General features: G+C 37.7%; 1 protein-coding gene across 1 annotated transcript in view; it reads right to left on the bottom strand.

Moving 5' to 3' along the window:
* LOC101585316 (vomeronasal type-2 receptor 116-like) overlaps window positions 1-17,550 on the bottom strand; it is a 73,307-nt gene that overhangs the window by 33,582 nt on the left and 22,175 nt on the right. The window contains 2 exon segments of the mRNA XM_023707209.1: window positions 9,345-9,468; window positions 9,734-9,961. Coding sequence (XP_023562977.1) covers window positions 9,345-9,468; window positions 9,734-9,961 — 352 coding nt within the window.

Below are 17,550 nucleotides of genomic sequence, written 5' to 3' on the forward strand. Positions count from 1 at the left end.
ATGACATAGAGTGTGCCTAAGTAGAGTCACATAGGGAGAAGATACTCTCTCAGGCTTTCCCAGAGTGCACAGTGGCCAAGCAATGGCCGTGACTCATCCACATTGCTGCACTGACAAAGGTTCTACAATCTGAGTTACAGTATCTCAAGATAAATCCTGAGGGCATTTCACTGACCTTCTCAGAGCAAAAAGCTACATCTCTTGTTGCATAGGTCCTGCTTTACCTTGTTCTTAAGCATCCAGTAGAAAAGTGTGAAGATGAAATATAGGAAATAAAGCCATGCTCTTAAGTTGAGCTGTGTATGACTCAGGTCAATAATTTCTGACATTGCCAGTTAAACAGAATGAGTTTAACTGGCAATGAGTTTACACACCTATAATATTCAATAACGGAGCTTCTAAAAAATGGGGTATACCTATGAATGTACATTTTGTATCTGTGTATTCAAAGTGGTTAGGATAGATATATAGTTGCATTCTCTTAATGAATAGAATGATTTGTTCTAATGGTGTTTGTAAATACGATCACAAGTCTGCATCTTGTAGTGCAATTAACCACTAAGAAGAATATATGCAGTGTATTAAAAATATATATATATATAAAACAAGATTTGATACATAATGTGCTTAATCATCAACATTTTATTCTTTCCATTTTAATCTCTTCTATCAGTTGCATTTCAAGTCAGAAGCAAGAAGTAATCGATGTTATAGGTATAGGGTTCTCCACATGTTCACATCAAAATATACAGAAACACACTTTGTCCCTATTCAGAATAATGAACATACACTAAAGTAATTTTATGTTTCAGTATATATGGTCAATCTGAGTATATTGCAAAACAAATTTTATAATCATGCTAATTTTCTTTTAAAATGGAAACAAATCACTACTTGAGAAATAAAGCAGAAAATGTTCCGCAGAGAGTGAGAATTTCTGCCACATTCTAAGGACCCCCAGATCCATTCCTAGCCCAGGCCCTGTGAGTGTGTGGGAGAGCTTCCAGCTACCCTGCACTGGTAGCAACTGTCAGTGCAAGCACAGGCACAGCATGGGTGAGACCCTCTTCCATTCTCTTGGGATTCCCCCCACCCACTTATCCGCAGCACCTCTACCAACCCACCCGCTGAGTAGGAATTACTGCTGTGTTCCGGGAACCCCCAGATCCAGGCCTAGCCCAAGTATGGTGAGTGTGTGGGAGAGCTTCATCTCCCCCCTACTCCACCTTGTCCCCTCCAGACTCAGCTCAGGCCAGGCATAGAGGCCTGAGGTAAAACCCTGCAGCTGCAATCCCTGCGGAGAGAGTAGGGGATAGAACCACACAGCTAGTCAAGGAGGAGAATACCTTGCCAGAGGGGCACAACAGGTTGACTCCCAAGGGCAGCAGCAGAAAGGAGCTGAGCATAGCATCCAGACCCAAGCCAGGCACAGCTGGATAAATCCAAACTTTGTAGATCAGCATTTGAATTTCAGTAGGTGCTAAGGTTATAACTGCACCAAAGCTCTACAACAAAGGTGACAAGACAGTGCTACACAAAATGCCAAGGAGAAGGAGCAAAACGCAATCTCAAACTCCAAGCCCACCCATAACAAGTGCAGAGGACACTAACACAGAACAAATTGGGAACCACACAGCTGAAACCAATGAATCAAGGGCTTCTGAAATAAAGAAACAGCTGCAGAAAGGTATAGAGGAACTCAGATTGGAAATGAAAAAGAAATCTCTGCATTAATAACATCTGCAGTAAAGAATCAAAAGAAGAAACATATGGAGGAAACCCAATGCCCACCCAGAACAAGTGCAGAGGACACTAGCTCAGCTCAAATGTATGAAATAATAGCGTTGATAGTAAATAAGCAACAGCAGAAAGTTATAGAGGAACTCAGAGCGGAATTTTCTGAAATAAGAAAAGAATTCTCAGGACTCATAGCATCTAAAGTAAAGAATCAACTACAGAAATACAGGGAGGAAACCCAATCTGAAAAAAACACTGCAGTAAAAGAATTAATAATGTCTTCTAAAGAAGACATTGATTAAAAAAAAGAGGGGATTAGAAAAATGACAGATTCCTTCAATGAGGAATACAGGAAAGAAATAGATCGCATGAAGCAGAGTCAAAGAGATATAGACGAACCTAAAATTTCCATCACAAGCTTGCAAAACCATTTGAGTGAAAGTGAAGACAGATTTTCAGATCTTGAAGACACTGGTGCAACTAGTGAAAAGGTAGGAAAAGATATCTTAAAAACAACTAGGATACAGGAAAAAATAATTCATCACTTGCAAGATGATGCAAAGATGAACAATCTGAGACTAATAGGTATCAATGAGGAAAAAGGAGTCAATACAAAGGACGTTAAAAAATATGGGCAGAAGTAATAGCAGAAAACTTCTTAAATATGAAGAAACAATCTGACATTCAGGTAACCGACATGTAGAATGCCAAGTAACCTCAACCTAATTAAAAACACACCGAGACATATAATAGTCAAGATCCCAGAAATTCAGCACAAGAGTAATATACTGAAAGCCACTAGAGAAAAGAAGCAGATCACATTCAAAGAAAAACCCATCAGAATTATGGCCAACTTCTCGTCACAAACCATGAAGGCAAGAAGAGCATGGAGCAGAGTACTTCAAGACTTCTATGAAAACAAATTCCAGCCCAGACTACTATACCCTGCAAAACTCTCTTTCAAGTTTGATGGAGAATTGAAATACTTTCGTGACAGAGAACAGCTAAAGAATTTCATGATAAAAAAATCCAACCCTACACAGACTACTGAAAGATGTTCTAGAGAGGGACCAAAATGTTCAGAACTTGACGAATGAGATCAGAATCAACCAACTAAATAGGGCAAGAATTAAACACAGGAGAAAAAGGAGTAAACAACAGGTAAATAACAAGTAAATCATGTCAATACATCTCAATTTTAACCATCAATGTAAATGGACTCAATTCACCAATTAAGAGAAATAGACACACACAGTGGACTAGGAAACAAAATCCAACAATATGCTGTATACAAGAAACACATTTAACTCGTAAAGACATTCATAGGCTGAAAGTCAAAGAATGCAAAACAATATTATATACCCCAGCACCTCAGAAGAAAGCCGGGGTAGCAATCCTATTCTCAGACAGTCTCAACTTCAAACCAACAATGATCACCTGAAATAAAGAAGGCCACTATATACTGGTTAGGGGAAGAATTCAAGAGGATCAGGCAACAATCATAAATATGTATGCACCAAACATGGGAGCACCCAACTATGTAAAGCAAATCTTAATTAACATGAAAAATCTAATATCCAATACCACAATCTTAAAAGAAGACCTTAACACCCCCTTCTCCCAAAAAGATCTGTCAACCAGATAAAAACTTAGCAAAGAAATAACAACTGAACCACAGCTTGAAACAAATGGACTTCATGGACATATACAGAGTGTTCCACCCGAACACAACTGAATACACATTTTTCTCAGCTGCACATGGCTCATTTTCTAAAATAGACCACATACTGGTCCATAGGTCCTGCTTAAGTATATGCAAGAAAACAGAAATTATCCCATGCATATTATCTGACCACAGTACAATGAAACTGGAAATAAATGATAAAAGAAACAAGAAAAAACCCTAAATATATGAAAATTAAATAACACCCTATTCAACAACCAATGGGTCACAGATGAAATTAAAGAAAAAATTCAACAATATCTACAAATAAATGAAAATTCAAGCACAACTTATTGTAATTTATGGGATACGATGAAAGCAGATCTCAGAGGGAAATTCATAGCTGTGAACTCAAACATTAGGAAAACAAAACGGGAACAAATAAATATCCTAAGGGCTGCACCTTCAACAACTAGAAAAGGAAGAGCAAACCAAATCCAGAGAGCAAAGACGGGAAGAAATCATAAAGATTAGAACAGAAATTGATTCAATTGAGACAAAGAAAACAATGGAAAGAATTAAAAAAGAGAAAGCTGGTTCTTTGAAAGATTAAATAAAATTGGTAAGCCCCTAGCTAACCTCATCAAAAAGAGGAAAGACAAAATTCAAATACAAGCAATAAGGAATGAAAAGGGTGTAATTACTACAGACTCAATGGAAATGAATAAGATTATCAATAGTTACTTTGAGAATCTTTACATTCACAGAATAGAAGACACAGAAGAAATGGACAGATTCCTAGAAAGGTACAAATTACCACAACTGAATCCACAAGATATAACCGCTTTCAATAGCCCAAAAACAGCCAGTGAAATAAAGAATGTAATAAAAAACCTACCGACAAAGGAAAGTCTAGGTCCAGATGGATTCACAGTTGAATTCTTCAAGATATTTATAGAAGACGTAGTCCCTATACTTCTCAAACTCGTCAATGAAATTGAAAAGGAAGCAATCTTCCCTAAATAATTCGTAGAGGCAAGTATTATACTGATACCAAAACCAGGGAAAGATGCAACTAAGAAAGAGAACTACACTCCACTCTCCCTCATGAACATAGATACAAAAATCCTCAATAAAATCCTAGTGAATAGAATACAGCAAATCATCAAGAAGATCATACACCATGACCAGGTAGGATTCATCGCAGAGATGCAAGGATGGTTCAATATTAAAAAAATTATAAATGTAATATATTTTATCAATACAGTGAAATCTAAAAACCACATGATCATCTCCATTGATGTAGAAAAGGCTTTTGACAAAGTCCAACACTCATTCATGTTCAAAGTCCTACAGAAAATTGGAATAGATGGCCTCTACTTCAATCTGGTAAAAGCCATTTATGAAAACCCAATGGCTAACATAATTCTAAATGGAGAAAAACTGAAGTCTTTTACTCTTAGATCTGGTACAAAACAAGGATGTCCTCTATCACCACTCCTATTCAATATAGTTCTGGAATCATTAGCTACAGACATTAGACAAGAGAAAGAAATAAAAGGAATAAGAATAGGTAAAGAAGAAGTTAAATTATCATTATTTGCAGATGACATGATACTTTACTTGGAAGACCCAAAAAACTCCACCAAGAAGCTACTAGAATTAATACAGAAATTCAGTAGCATAGCAGATTATAAATTCAATACCCAAAAGTGAATAGCATTCCTCTATACAGACAACAAACACACTGAGAGGGAAATAATGGAAACAATACCTTTTACAATATCACTGAGGAAAATGAAATACTTAGAATTCATGTAACTGAAGAAGTCAAAAATCTTTTCAAGGAAAATTACAATACTCTCAAGAAATAGATCATAGAGGATTTCAGAAAATGGAAAGATATTCCATGCTCCTGGATAGGAAGAACCAACATTGTGAAGATGGCCATACACCCAAAATTGCTGTACAGATTTAATGCAATCCCTATCAAACTACAACCAACATACCTCACAGAGCTGGAGATATCATTCATAAAATTTATTTAACCAGAAAATACCTAGAATAGCAAAGGCAATCATGGGCAACAAAGACAAGGCAGGAGGCATTATAATTCCTGACTTAAAATTATACTACAAGGCTATTGTGGTAAAATCAGCATGGTACTGGCAACAAAATAGACCTGAGGATCAATGGAATATATTAGAAGACACTGAAGCTCCTAGGAATCCACTCAGCCACCTTATCTTTGACAAAGGGGTCAAACATACTTACTGGAAGAAAGATAGCCTCTTTAACAAATGGTGCTGGAAAAACTGGCTCTCTACATGCTGAAAATTAAAACTTGACCGAGGTCTATCACTATGCACTAAGCTAAAGTCAAAATGAACACACACTTCTCCGAGGATGAAATTAAAGATGCCAATAAATATATGAAAAAATGCTCTACATCACTAGCCATCCGTGAAATGTAATTTAAAACAACAAATTAATTCATCTCACCCAAGAAGGAATGGCTATCATAAAGAAATCAAGGAACAACCTTCTCCATTGCTGGTAGGAATGTAGACTGGTACAACCATTATGGAAGTCAGTGTGGAGACTCCTTAGAAAATTCAATCCATCTATTCCTCTGCTGGGAATTTTCTCAGAGGATCTGAAAACATCATATCATAATGATGTATGTGTGCCTAACTGTATAGCAGCACAATTTGTGATAACCAAATCTTGGAAATAACCAAGATGCCCATCCCCTGAGGAATGGATGAAAATATGTGGTATTTTTATATAATGGAGTACTACTCAGCTATAAAGAATGATAAACTTGAAGCCTTTATATTGAAGTGGATGCCACTTCAAGATATAAAATAACTTAGACACACATGTATAAATATCTTATAGTTTCCCTAGTATAAGAACTCAAATGAAGAAATACAAATAGAAAAGTTTAATACAAGTAAAAGGAAAGCAAGAACTCGAGGTCTAACTAATTAAGAGAGGGAAAGGAGAAGACTAGGAAACATGACAGTGACAAGCCTTACAGCTATATGTAGAAGATGGGTAAGGCAATGATCCTGAGAATCTCCAGAAGATTTTTGAATCTAGCAGTTAATTGGAAAGATTCTCACCTTGACTAACTATATATACTGACACCTGTGAACTAAGCAACTGCACTGAAGATGGTAATCTGTAATAGTAGTTTCATGCTTGCAGTGCCTGTCATTCTGGTCTTCTGAATATGGGCTGCTTGTCATGACATGCCAGTTGCTGCTATGATGTCTCTCAGGTAGACGGTTGTTCAAAAAGAAGGGGGTGGAGAATGAAGGCAAGAGACAGGAAAAGGAATGTTGTGGGACTGTCCTGCTTCAAGGTTGTATATGGTTAGATTTCTGGACTTATGTGTAAACGTAAGAATTATGTAATTCTTTATGTCTATTTTTAAAATATATTCTAATTTTTAAATGTTTTTTCATCATATTCTGTAGGGACTTAAATTTAAACATATCAGTACTTGATGAAAAATACCGGTTCATGTTATGCCTAAGATGTTTGATATTCAGACAGATAGTGAGGTTAAGCTTAACAGCCGAGGTTGTATGGTTATAACAATAATCTTCTCTTCTGGAGGGTTAACAACCTAAGTTTGCAGACCAAAACTAGAGAAAAAGGAGGGCTACAAGGAAAGCCAACATTTTGGCTCTAGCCTTCCAAGGTCAATTAAGACTCAGGACATATGAGAACTTGTACTGTAACATCATGTAACTCAGTAGTGTACCAAATTTTCTGATCAAGGAGATTATGGGGCCAAAGAGGAAAGTGATCAATGATGTAGAGTGTGCCTAAGGAGAGTCACATGGAGAGAAAACATTCTCTCAGGCTTTCACAGAGAGCACATTGGCCAAGCAATGGTCGTGACTCATCCACATGGCTGACACTGACAAAGGTTCTACAATCTGAGGTACAGTATCTCAGGGTAAATCCTGAGCGGATTTCACTGACCTTATCAGACCCAAAAGCTACAACTCTTGTTGCATAGATCTTGCTTTATCTTGGCCTTAACCATCCAGCAGAAAAGTATAAAAACAAAGTACAAGAAGTCAATCCATGGTGTTATGTTGAGCTGTAGGGGCCTCAGGTCAACAATTTCTGACACTGCCAGTCAAGGGGAAGACCCAATACTATTATGGACTACTGAACTCTTTTAGAATATTTTGCTGAGTTTACACACCTGTAATAGTCAAATGACGGAACTAAACAGAAAAGGGGATACAGATGAATGTACATTTTGTATCTGTGTATTCAAAATGGTTGGGATAGATATATAGTTGCATTTTCTTAATGAATAGAGAGATTTGTTGTAATAGTGTTTGTAAATAGGATATCATGTCCGCGTCTTGTACAGCAATTAACCACTAGGAAGAATGTATGCAATGTGTGTGTTAATTATTGAAACTGTCCTACCAATTTGGTTTGAAACTGTCTCATTGCTATTTGTTTCTCAATAAAATTATGGAAAAATAAAAGAAAATATTCAGCAGAAAACTGAGTCTCCCATATGGTTTATATAAATTCAAACATTTCCCAAGTTATAATTATGATATATAGAAATATTCAGTGTTGCTTTTCTATGCTATTTTGTATTATGTGCCCAACTCATTTCCATATTCTCTCATTGTTTTAAATAATATTGAACCTCATTTTTACGTGAAATATTATAAAAGGTGAGCATGCTTCTTTTTGCTGTATGTGTTAACTGTAACCGGAATGAAACCCAAGGTCAGTCTTCTGACGTATGACTGTGGCACTGCTTCTATGAGGGAGATAGAACATTCTCCCCAACGCATATTTGTTGTCTTTTATCCAAGCCCCACTCAGAGTCCATACGGGCATTGTCGGGGGACTTTACAACTATTCTAGGAAATGCAAGAGAGCAGGGACAGAAACTTTGTGACTCAGCTCATGCTGAGCACAAGCACACGCTTCACTCCACAGTCAGATCTACTTCTCAGACCAAAGACGCCCTCTGAGTGCATAAGCACTGTGTCACGAAGCTCTGAAACTAGGAAAGGGATAAGGGAGGAGGTGCCAAACCTTTTTTTTCCATATGAATTAATCGTATTGTGAAAGGAGATATAGTACTGGAACCTAGTCACCCTTCATTGTATTACATGATGGAGAAAGAAATTAGAAACTGTAGGGTAGAATAAAAGCATTTCTTGAAGAATACATTTGCTTCACTAGATTGAGAACAACAAAGCCAGGTGCCGCATTACGCACCTGGAAGCCTTGCTACTGACGAAGATGAAGCAAGAGTCACACATTGGAGGCTGGCTTGGGCAGCTTAATAAGGTACTATCTCAAAGGAACAAAATAAAAAGGACTAGGGATGTAGCTCATTGGGTTCACATTGTGGGTTTATGCCTAGGAGAGAAAAAGTTAAGAACAAAGAAAACAATAAAAGAAATCAAAGTGTACATGGGGTGTTTTACAAGGGGCAATGGCATTAGGTACAGAAAAGAAATCTGTAACTGATGTCAGAAGTTGCTGTAAAAGGCTCAAGTCAACAAATGAAGGACCATTTTGTATCTATATATACAAAATAGTTAAGATAGATATATAAAGGGGCTGGGGAGATGGCTCAGTGGAATATGTGCTTCCCTGGCAAGCCCAAGGGCCTGAGTTCAATCCCCGGTTCTGGAAAAAAAGAAGATAGATATACAGCTACTTTCTCTTAATAAGAAGAAAGATTTGTACTAATAGTGTTTGGACAGGACATCATGTCTGCATCTTATACTATGAATAACCACTACAAAGACAACAATATGCAATGAATTAATTATTGAAGCTGTCCCACTAATTCATTTTGAAGCTGTCTCATTGCTATTTGTTTCTCAGGAAGACACAAGATAAACATGAACAATTTGCCAATCAGTTCCACTTGTACCTGTGTCATTGGCGATCTCATTCTCTAGACAAGGCGTACAATCAAAGCAGCAGGCAGGCTTTCCCTCCTGAGGGCTCTTCCTAAACCCAGAACTGCAGCTCTCACTGCACACTGAGCGGGGAGTCTGAGGGAAATCAGACACATGTTCATAACTACTTCCCCGAATCTTGCAGGAGTGAAAACACTCTATATGTTTATAAAAGTACGGTGACATAAATATTTCTTTTCTGATCATCAGTGAAGTAGGTAAATAAGAGCATTCTCTCCCTTAAAGAATACTTACCTGTGCCCATGTGACCATTCCCTGACAAGGAAGAGACCACAAATCCCACAACTAGCTTTTAGCTGTTTACCTTTACTGAAACACATTTTGAGCAGATCCAACATACCTCTGTCTTGCCCATTGTCCACTGTATCACCTCCTGAGACAAAGACAATTGTTGACCTTGTGGAACATGAGGGGAAAACTCTCCTACTTTCACCTTCAGTCTTAGGCCTTCTGGAAAATTCCAAAAGTTGAGAATGTCATACTTTGCATCTTGTTTTATTTTCTTATCCAAATTCATGGGATCTCCAGCAGGACTGTTAAACTGGATGCTCCTCAGAAAGGGGTGCAGCTGAAAGACACATCACGCTCCAGTGAAGTGGATCTCAGAGATAAGACAGAAAAGCTGACCGAGGGAAAGTCTGCCAATAAGTTTCTTCCTTGTTTCCTGTTGATACTTGGACAGAATCATCCAGTGAAGTAGAACAGATAAAACCTATAGTGCACTACAGTATCATAATGATCCCAAACTATCAGTCCTGTTCGAGAGAAAATAGCTAACTCCACCTAAATAGGCAGTGTACATTCATGTTACAAAAACTCAACTGTGAAGGCAAAACTTTCCAAACTCATTGTTTCTCACTGTTCCTAGATGCCATGCCTTTAAATAAAAATTTCAATAACAAATGGAGCTTAAAAATTAAATGTGGCATTTTATCAAATGCATGCACTGTGATGCTTAGACCATTTGATACATAAATACATGTTTTATATTTTCTTTTTTAAACATTTCAGTGGAAAGACTCATTTTTTCTCATTAAATCAAGGTTCTGCACTTGTTTTTCTTTATCCTTTGGCAGTGACTCCTTTCCCTTGTCGACAATTTCTGCACAGAAGGAGAAAATAACCTCAACAAGGAAACTACCTCTAATTCCATGACAACTTCCTAGAAAAATTGCAAGACACACACTTCAAGGCACAGGTACTGGAAATGTGTTGGGGGGCAGGAAAAGACCCAAGTATGGAAAGATAACCTGGCAAAGGAGCTGAGTTACAGCATCAAGTGTCATTTATAAGTGGGTCTGGGATACCCTGTGTTGCTGGCACTGCCAGGATCTGGAAAACTCGGTCTCCATGGACAGGCCCCAATACCCAAAGGAAGAGCTGACCTCCATGCTGGCAATTGGAGTGCTGCGGTCAGCACATTCCTGGGAGCCACATTGCACTGCCCACTTTTGTGATCTCCAGAATGAACAGGAGAAACAGCCAAGCAAGTAGGTATCTCAGAAGAGGGCACACAATAAAGGAAGATCAGAAGGCAGTTGCAAGTTGGGACCAGTGAGCCCTGAGGAATAAACTAGATGTGTCTCTGCTTAAGGACCCTAATTCAGGCTTTAAGTGAGCTCTGGCTCAGTGAGCTACAGAGCTCAGAGTTGGCTGTTGGTAGTGTGATCTGAAGGAGAGAAGCTAGGCCTTGGCACCCAGGAAGGATGGGGGGCAAGCACTGAAGCCCCTGGAGAAAGTGAAGAGAGAGATTTCAAGGAAAAAAAAAGCAAGTTTCAGGGAGCATGTTCACCCAGACCTTGGTCTCCCTGCACAGGAGGGGCAGCTCAAGCCTGCAGACCCATTAGACTGTTAGTGACCCAGAGGCCTCCATGTAAAGATTCAGCAGTAGAACCGTGCGAGTCCGGTGCATTGTGCTGCAGTGATGCAGCAGTCTGAGTTGGCCAGTGAGTTGTTTGCGTTTGGACATCCCATGGGAGAGGGTAATTAGGAGTCATCTAGGAGAGGGGCTAACTGAACTCCAAATGCAGAGAAATTGCTGGCAACATCTTGTGACCTGCAGCTGCATTCAAACCTGAAGAAATCACATCGACTCCTGCAGGCTGAACAGGTATGCTTCCAGGGTAATCGCCAAAACCCCGCAGGAACTTAAGAGAAACTAAAGATTCAAGATCGCTGGTTGTACCCACTACCCCATCTTAAAACTATAGTTGGCTTGGTGGGTTTCATCAACATGAATCTGGACTCTGTATTTCCATGTGGACTCCCAGTTCCTGCAGAAAAACTGGTGTAGTAGACTTTTTGTCTGTTGTTTTCTTTTCATCTGCCTCTTTCTCTTGTTTTGCTTTTTTTCCTTCACTGTTTGTTGTTTTTATGTTGGTGTGAACATAGTTTGTAATTTTTCTAGTTCTTTAGTTCTTTTTTGTTTTAGTTCATCCTTGTGTCTTTCAATCTTGCCTTCTATAGCAGGTTCCAAAAGTTTTTTTTTTTTTCAAACCAGGAATCGACCTCATTCCCTTGAGCTTGCCGGGAAGGCACTGAGCTTCTGAGTGAGGCCCTGTGGTCAAGTCTCACGAAGTTTGTGTAAGCATTAGTGCTGCAGTCTTCTAATCACTATCTCTTTCTTTTTCTCTACTTTTCTCCCCAACTCCTTCTAAATTGTCTCCCCTGAGGGTAAAATTCCCACACCAAGGGTTCATTTACTGTATACAATTTTGCAATTCATGTTAGATTTGCTCTACAACCAAAAATGTAGTTCATATGTTTAAAAGTGACAAATTAATGATTACCTGTTTGTCATTTTCTAGGTTACGTTTGGTGTTTTTGCTATTGTTATCTGTACTACTTTAGCTAAAATGACATCATGGATCTAACCAACAGTTTCTCCTAATATACCAGGACTCGAATTGCCCAAGGGTCCTAGAAGATACTGTATGCCAGTTCCAAAGAACTGTGGGATGGACAGAGCAGTCAGCAACTTCTCATCCTAAATAAATTGAAGAAGTAGAATGGACTCAAAGTCAAAAGCAATTAGACCTGGAAACAACACAGAGAAGTAGTTATTTCCTAAGGATTCAAAATACTCCCAATAAAGCTATTCAAAATTGGCAATTTACAAGCATTAACCCAAAAATTAAGCTAAAAAAAAGACAGAAAGTGGGAAAACACATAAACAAGATGCAAGCCTAGACTTCCAGGTCGCAAAAGACAAACACAGGGAACAATGCATTGGAACAGTTTGAAATCCATGCCCCTTGCTTCTCTCAAATTGTAACAGTGGATATCAAACATCTTAGGCATAACAATAAGTTTCTCTTCTGGAAGGCTAACAACCTAAGTTTGCAGACCAAAATTAGAGAAAAAGGAGGGCTGCAAAGAAAGCCAACATTTTGGCCCTAGCCTTCCAAGGTCAATTAAGACTCAGGACATATGAGATCTTGTACTGTAACGTCATGTAACTCGGTAGTGTCCCAAATTTTCTGATCAAGGAGATTATGGGGCCAAAGAGGAAAGTGATCGATGATGTAGAGTGTGCCTAAGGAGAGTCACATGGAGAGAAAACATTCTCTCAGGCTTTCACAGAGAGCACATTGGCCAAGCAATGGTCGTGACTCATCCACATGGCTGACACTGACAAAAGTTCTACAATCTGAGGTACAGGATCTCAGGGTAAATCCTGGGCGGATTTCACTGACCTTATCAGACCCAAAAGCTACAACTCTTGTTGCGTAGGTCTTGCTTTATCTTGGTCTTGACCACTCAGTAGAAAAGTATAAAAATGAAGTACAAGAAGTAAAGCCACGGTGTTATGTTGAGCTGTAGGGGACTCAGGTCAACAATTTCTGACACTGCCGGTCAAGCAGAAGACCCAATGCTATTATGGACTACTGAACTCTTTTAGAATATTTTGCTGAGTTAACACATGTATAATATTCAAATGATGGAACTAAACAGAAAACGGGATACAGATGAATGTTCATTTTGTATCTGTATATTCAAAATGGTTAGGATAGATATATAGTTGCATTCTCTTAATGAGTAGAGGGATTTGTTGTAATAGTGTTTGTAAATAGGATATCATGTCCACATCTTGTACAGCAAACAACCACTAGGAAGAGAGTATGCAATGTGTAATTATTGAAATTGTCCTACCAATTTGGTTTGAAACTGTCTCATTGCTATTTGTTTCTCAATAAAATTATGGAAAAAATTGTAACAGTGTAAGTAACAAAGCAAATTAACAAGGCTCTAGAAAAAAATCAAGGCAGAAATAATGTCTCATATAATTGCAGAGATAATGTCCATAATGAAAGACATACTTAGTGACTGTAGAATTTATACAGATTTTTTAAATTAGAGGAGCTTAAGAAAAGAGTCAACCTTGAATGCCCAATATAAGAGAGAAATGGACTCCATAAAACAGATTCCAACATATTCAGAAGTTTAAAATTTTCACTGAAATTGCATGTACAAGAATGAGCCCATGTGAGGAAACAACTCAAGTGCACAAGACAGATTTGACATCACCGATCAAGAAAAGATGTAGTAAACAGCAAAGAAACATTAGAAATCAATCCAGTAGCTGTGGCATGGCACATAGAAGAACATAAAATTGATCTTTGTCAATAAAGATGATGGCAATCATGGAAATGACATGTTAAAAATGCATTTAGAAGAAATCATAGCAGAAAAATTCCTGGGCAGGGAAGGAGACTTTTACATGTAGTGAGGGAAGAAAATAAAATACCAATGAGCCATGATCAAAAAATCTACATCAAGGCATATAATGAGAAGGACCCCAGAAATTCAACATGAGGAAACAAATATTAAAACCAGAAAGAGGGGCTGGAGAGATGGCTCAGTAGGATAAGCGCTTCCCTGGCAAGTGTGAGGGTCTGAGTTCAATCTCCTGTTCTGGAAAAAAAAGAAACAAAAACCAGAAAGAGAAAGAAAAATAAATTAACCATAAAGGAAAACCTACCAGAATCACAGCAGAGTTAACACAAACCCGCAAGTGAAGGAATTCTTGGAATAAAGTATATCAAGCCCTAAAAGTACATAGCCTCCAACCAAAAGTGATGTGCCCCACAGAGTTATCATTCAAAACTTGAGATTAAGGTACTTCTATGACAAAGAACATCTGAAGAAATTCATCAATACCAGTACTTCACAATGTTCAACAGGACAAGGATTAAAATTCAATGAATCCCAATAGAATGAACACAATAGGCAAGAAAAACAATGAACAGAAGGGAAAAGGGAGCCAGCAATGGAAAAATAACATGACAAAGATAAGACAACATGAATTAGTTATTAATGTCAAGGTTAATTGAAATTAACATTGGCCTGAATTCATCAATTAAAAAGAAACTGGCAAAAAGGATCAAGAGGTAAGAGTGAATAATATGCTGTATACAAAAATATATGTACTTTTAAAGGGAAATTCATAGACTGAAAGTTTCAAAGGATGAAAAACAATGTTATATGTGACAAGAACTTACAGAAAAGGAGGGGTAGATTTTCTATTTACACAAATTAGATACCAAGCCAAGGCTGATTAAGACAAAGAACACTACATTTTTAGAAAGAGGACAATCCAAGAGGAGGAGATAGCAATAAATATATAGATGCATCAAATGCAAAATCACCCAACTATGCAAAACAAATATTAACAGACATGAAATGTCAAGTAAGTGCTATCACAGTTTTATTGGGGATGTCAATACCCCACTATGATAACAGACAGATCAAATACACACAAAAAAAATGAGACAATATAAGTGAACCCAACTTTCATTGTTTTTTTTTAACTTTCATTGTTTTTTAAAAGTTCCTTTTTTATTTTGAAGAGTAAAAACAAAAGCAAAAGCAAATAGCAGAAAAAAAAAGACAGAAAAAGGGTAACATACATCAATACATATGTTACAGATTTTCAAAACAAGAATAACTAATAATTACCAATGGTTGTTATCTTTTTATTATCAAATCAGTTGCTCAGATTTGCAGATATAATTATGCAAGATTGGACAAATAATTGAATATTGCTGCTTGCTTTCAAGAAACCTTAATTTTTTTCTTGTCTTTGTTTTTCTTTTACTTTTAAAAATTATTTTAATGAGAGTACAATAATAATTAATAACTGAAAATACTACTTAATGTGCAGAATTTTACCTTGATTAACTCTATAGGCTGATATCTGTGACCTAAGCAATGACACTGAGGACAGCAATGTGTTATACAAAAGCCACACATTTCTTAAGCACACAAAAATTAAATAACATCCACTGGACAAACCAATGGGTCAAGAAATTAAAGAAGAAATGAAGCAGTTTTTACAGTTAAATGATAATAGGAACAAAGCATACCAGTAGTTATGGGACACAATAAGCGCAGTCTCAGGAGGGAGACATATATGAGTAAATACTCCTATCATGAATGTAGAATGAACTCAAATAAAAACCTTAGTGTAGGGATGGGGGAGATAGCTCAGTGGTCTACACACAGGCCTAGCAAGCTTAAGGACCCAGGCTCGATCCCTGGTACTGCATGCTGTGCTGTTCATAAAACGTCATGGTGGCATACACCTATAGTCCCAGTGCTGGGGAGGCTGAGACAGGAAGATCAGTACAAGTTCAAGCTACGTAGAGAGACTCTGTACCAAATAAATGAATAAAAATATAAATAAATGAATTAAAAACAAAAAACCCCTTAATGTTGAACTTTAAGATTCTAGAAAATGGGAAGCAGTCACAGAGCAGTTTGGTGCGTGATTGGCCTGCAGACCTCGGCACAGAGCAGCTTGGTGAGTGACAGACTTAGGACAGACTTGGTGCTGAGTCATGTGGTGTGCCGCCTGACAGGAGAGATTCAGTGGCATTGTCCTGGCAGGAGGGGCTGAGACCTGTGGCTCCGCCTGGTGACCTGAAGTGTACTGCAAGGCCCAGGGGCCCCAGACTGAGGCCGGACCTATGAGAAGATCCTTGCAGTACTGAGGAGGAAGGAGACAACTTAGATAAACGACTCCACCTGGAAGACTCTAGGATGGAGGACACTGCCAAGCGAAAATCAATATGACAATCTTAATAAAAAAGGCAAAATCTTGGGACACAACAAAAAAAAGAATCTCAGACACAGAAGAGATACCTCAAGAATAGACTCTTTACAGATAGGTTTACCAGTCAAACTTTACCAAAAAAGTAGCACATAAATCAAAGTAAAGAGTTCTCTCTGAAATAGAAAATGACAAAGAAAAGGAATAAAATACAACCTGAGGCTTTGAGCCCACCCAGAACACATACAGGAGACACGAACATACAAGAAATTGGAAGTAACAGACATGAAATCTCTGAAATAATAACTGAAGTAAAGAAACTGTAGAAGAGTACGGAGGAAATCAGATCCGAAATATTCTTCTAGGTGACAAAAGAAATGATAATTATAATAAAAGAATTACTAAGTGTTTCTAAAGAAGGCACTGATAAAAATAAAACAGAATAGAAAATAATGAACAATATAGTGAAGAAATAGAATGCATGAAGCAGATTTAAACAGAGGTACAGGAAATTAAAAACTCCATTAAAAGTTGGCACAACGCTTTGAATGAAAGTGATGATAGACTTTCAGAACTTGAAGACACTGTTGCAGCTAGCAAAAAGGTAAGTAAAGATCTCTTGAAAACAACAAGAATACAAGTAAAAGGAAAGCAGGATCTCAAGCACTAACTAATCAAGAGAGGGAAAGGAGAAGAGCTAGGAAACATGACAATGTCAAGCCATACAGTTATATGTAGAAGATGAGCAAGGCAATGTTCCCGAGAGCCTTCAGAAGATTTTTTAACCTAGCATAAAATTGGAAAGATTCTCACCCTGACTAACTATATATACTGATACCTGTGAACTAAGCTACTGCACTGCAGATGGTAATTTGTAATAGTAGTATTTACACACATGTGTAAATATCATATAGTCTCCCTAGTATAAGAACTCAAAAGAAGAAATACAAATAGATATAATACAAGTAAAAGGATTAACTAATCAAGAGAGGGAAAGGAGAAGAGCTAGGAAAAAATTTTATGTAGAAGATGAGCAAGGCAATGATCCTGAGAATCTTCAGAAGATTTTTTAATCTAGCAGTTAATTGGAAAGATTCTCACCCTGA

Source organism: Octodon degus, unplaced genomic scaffold (genome assembly GCF_000260255.1).
Source record: "Octodon degus isolate 3935 unplaced genomic scaffold, OctDeg1.0 scaffold00282, whole genome shotgun sequence".
NCBI lineage: Eukaryota > Metazoa > Chordata > Mammalia > Rodentia > Octodontidae > Octodon > Octodon degus.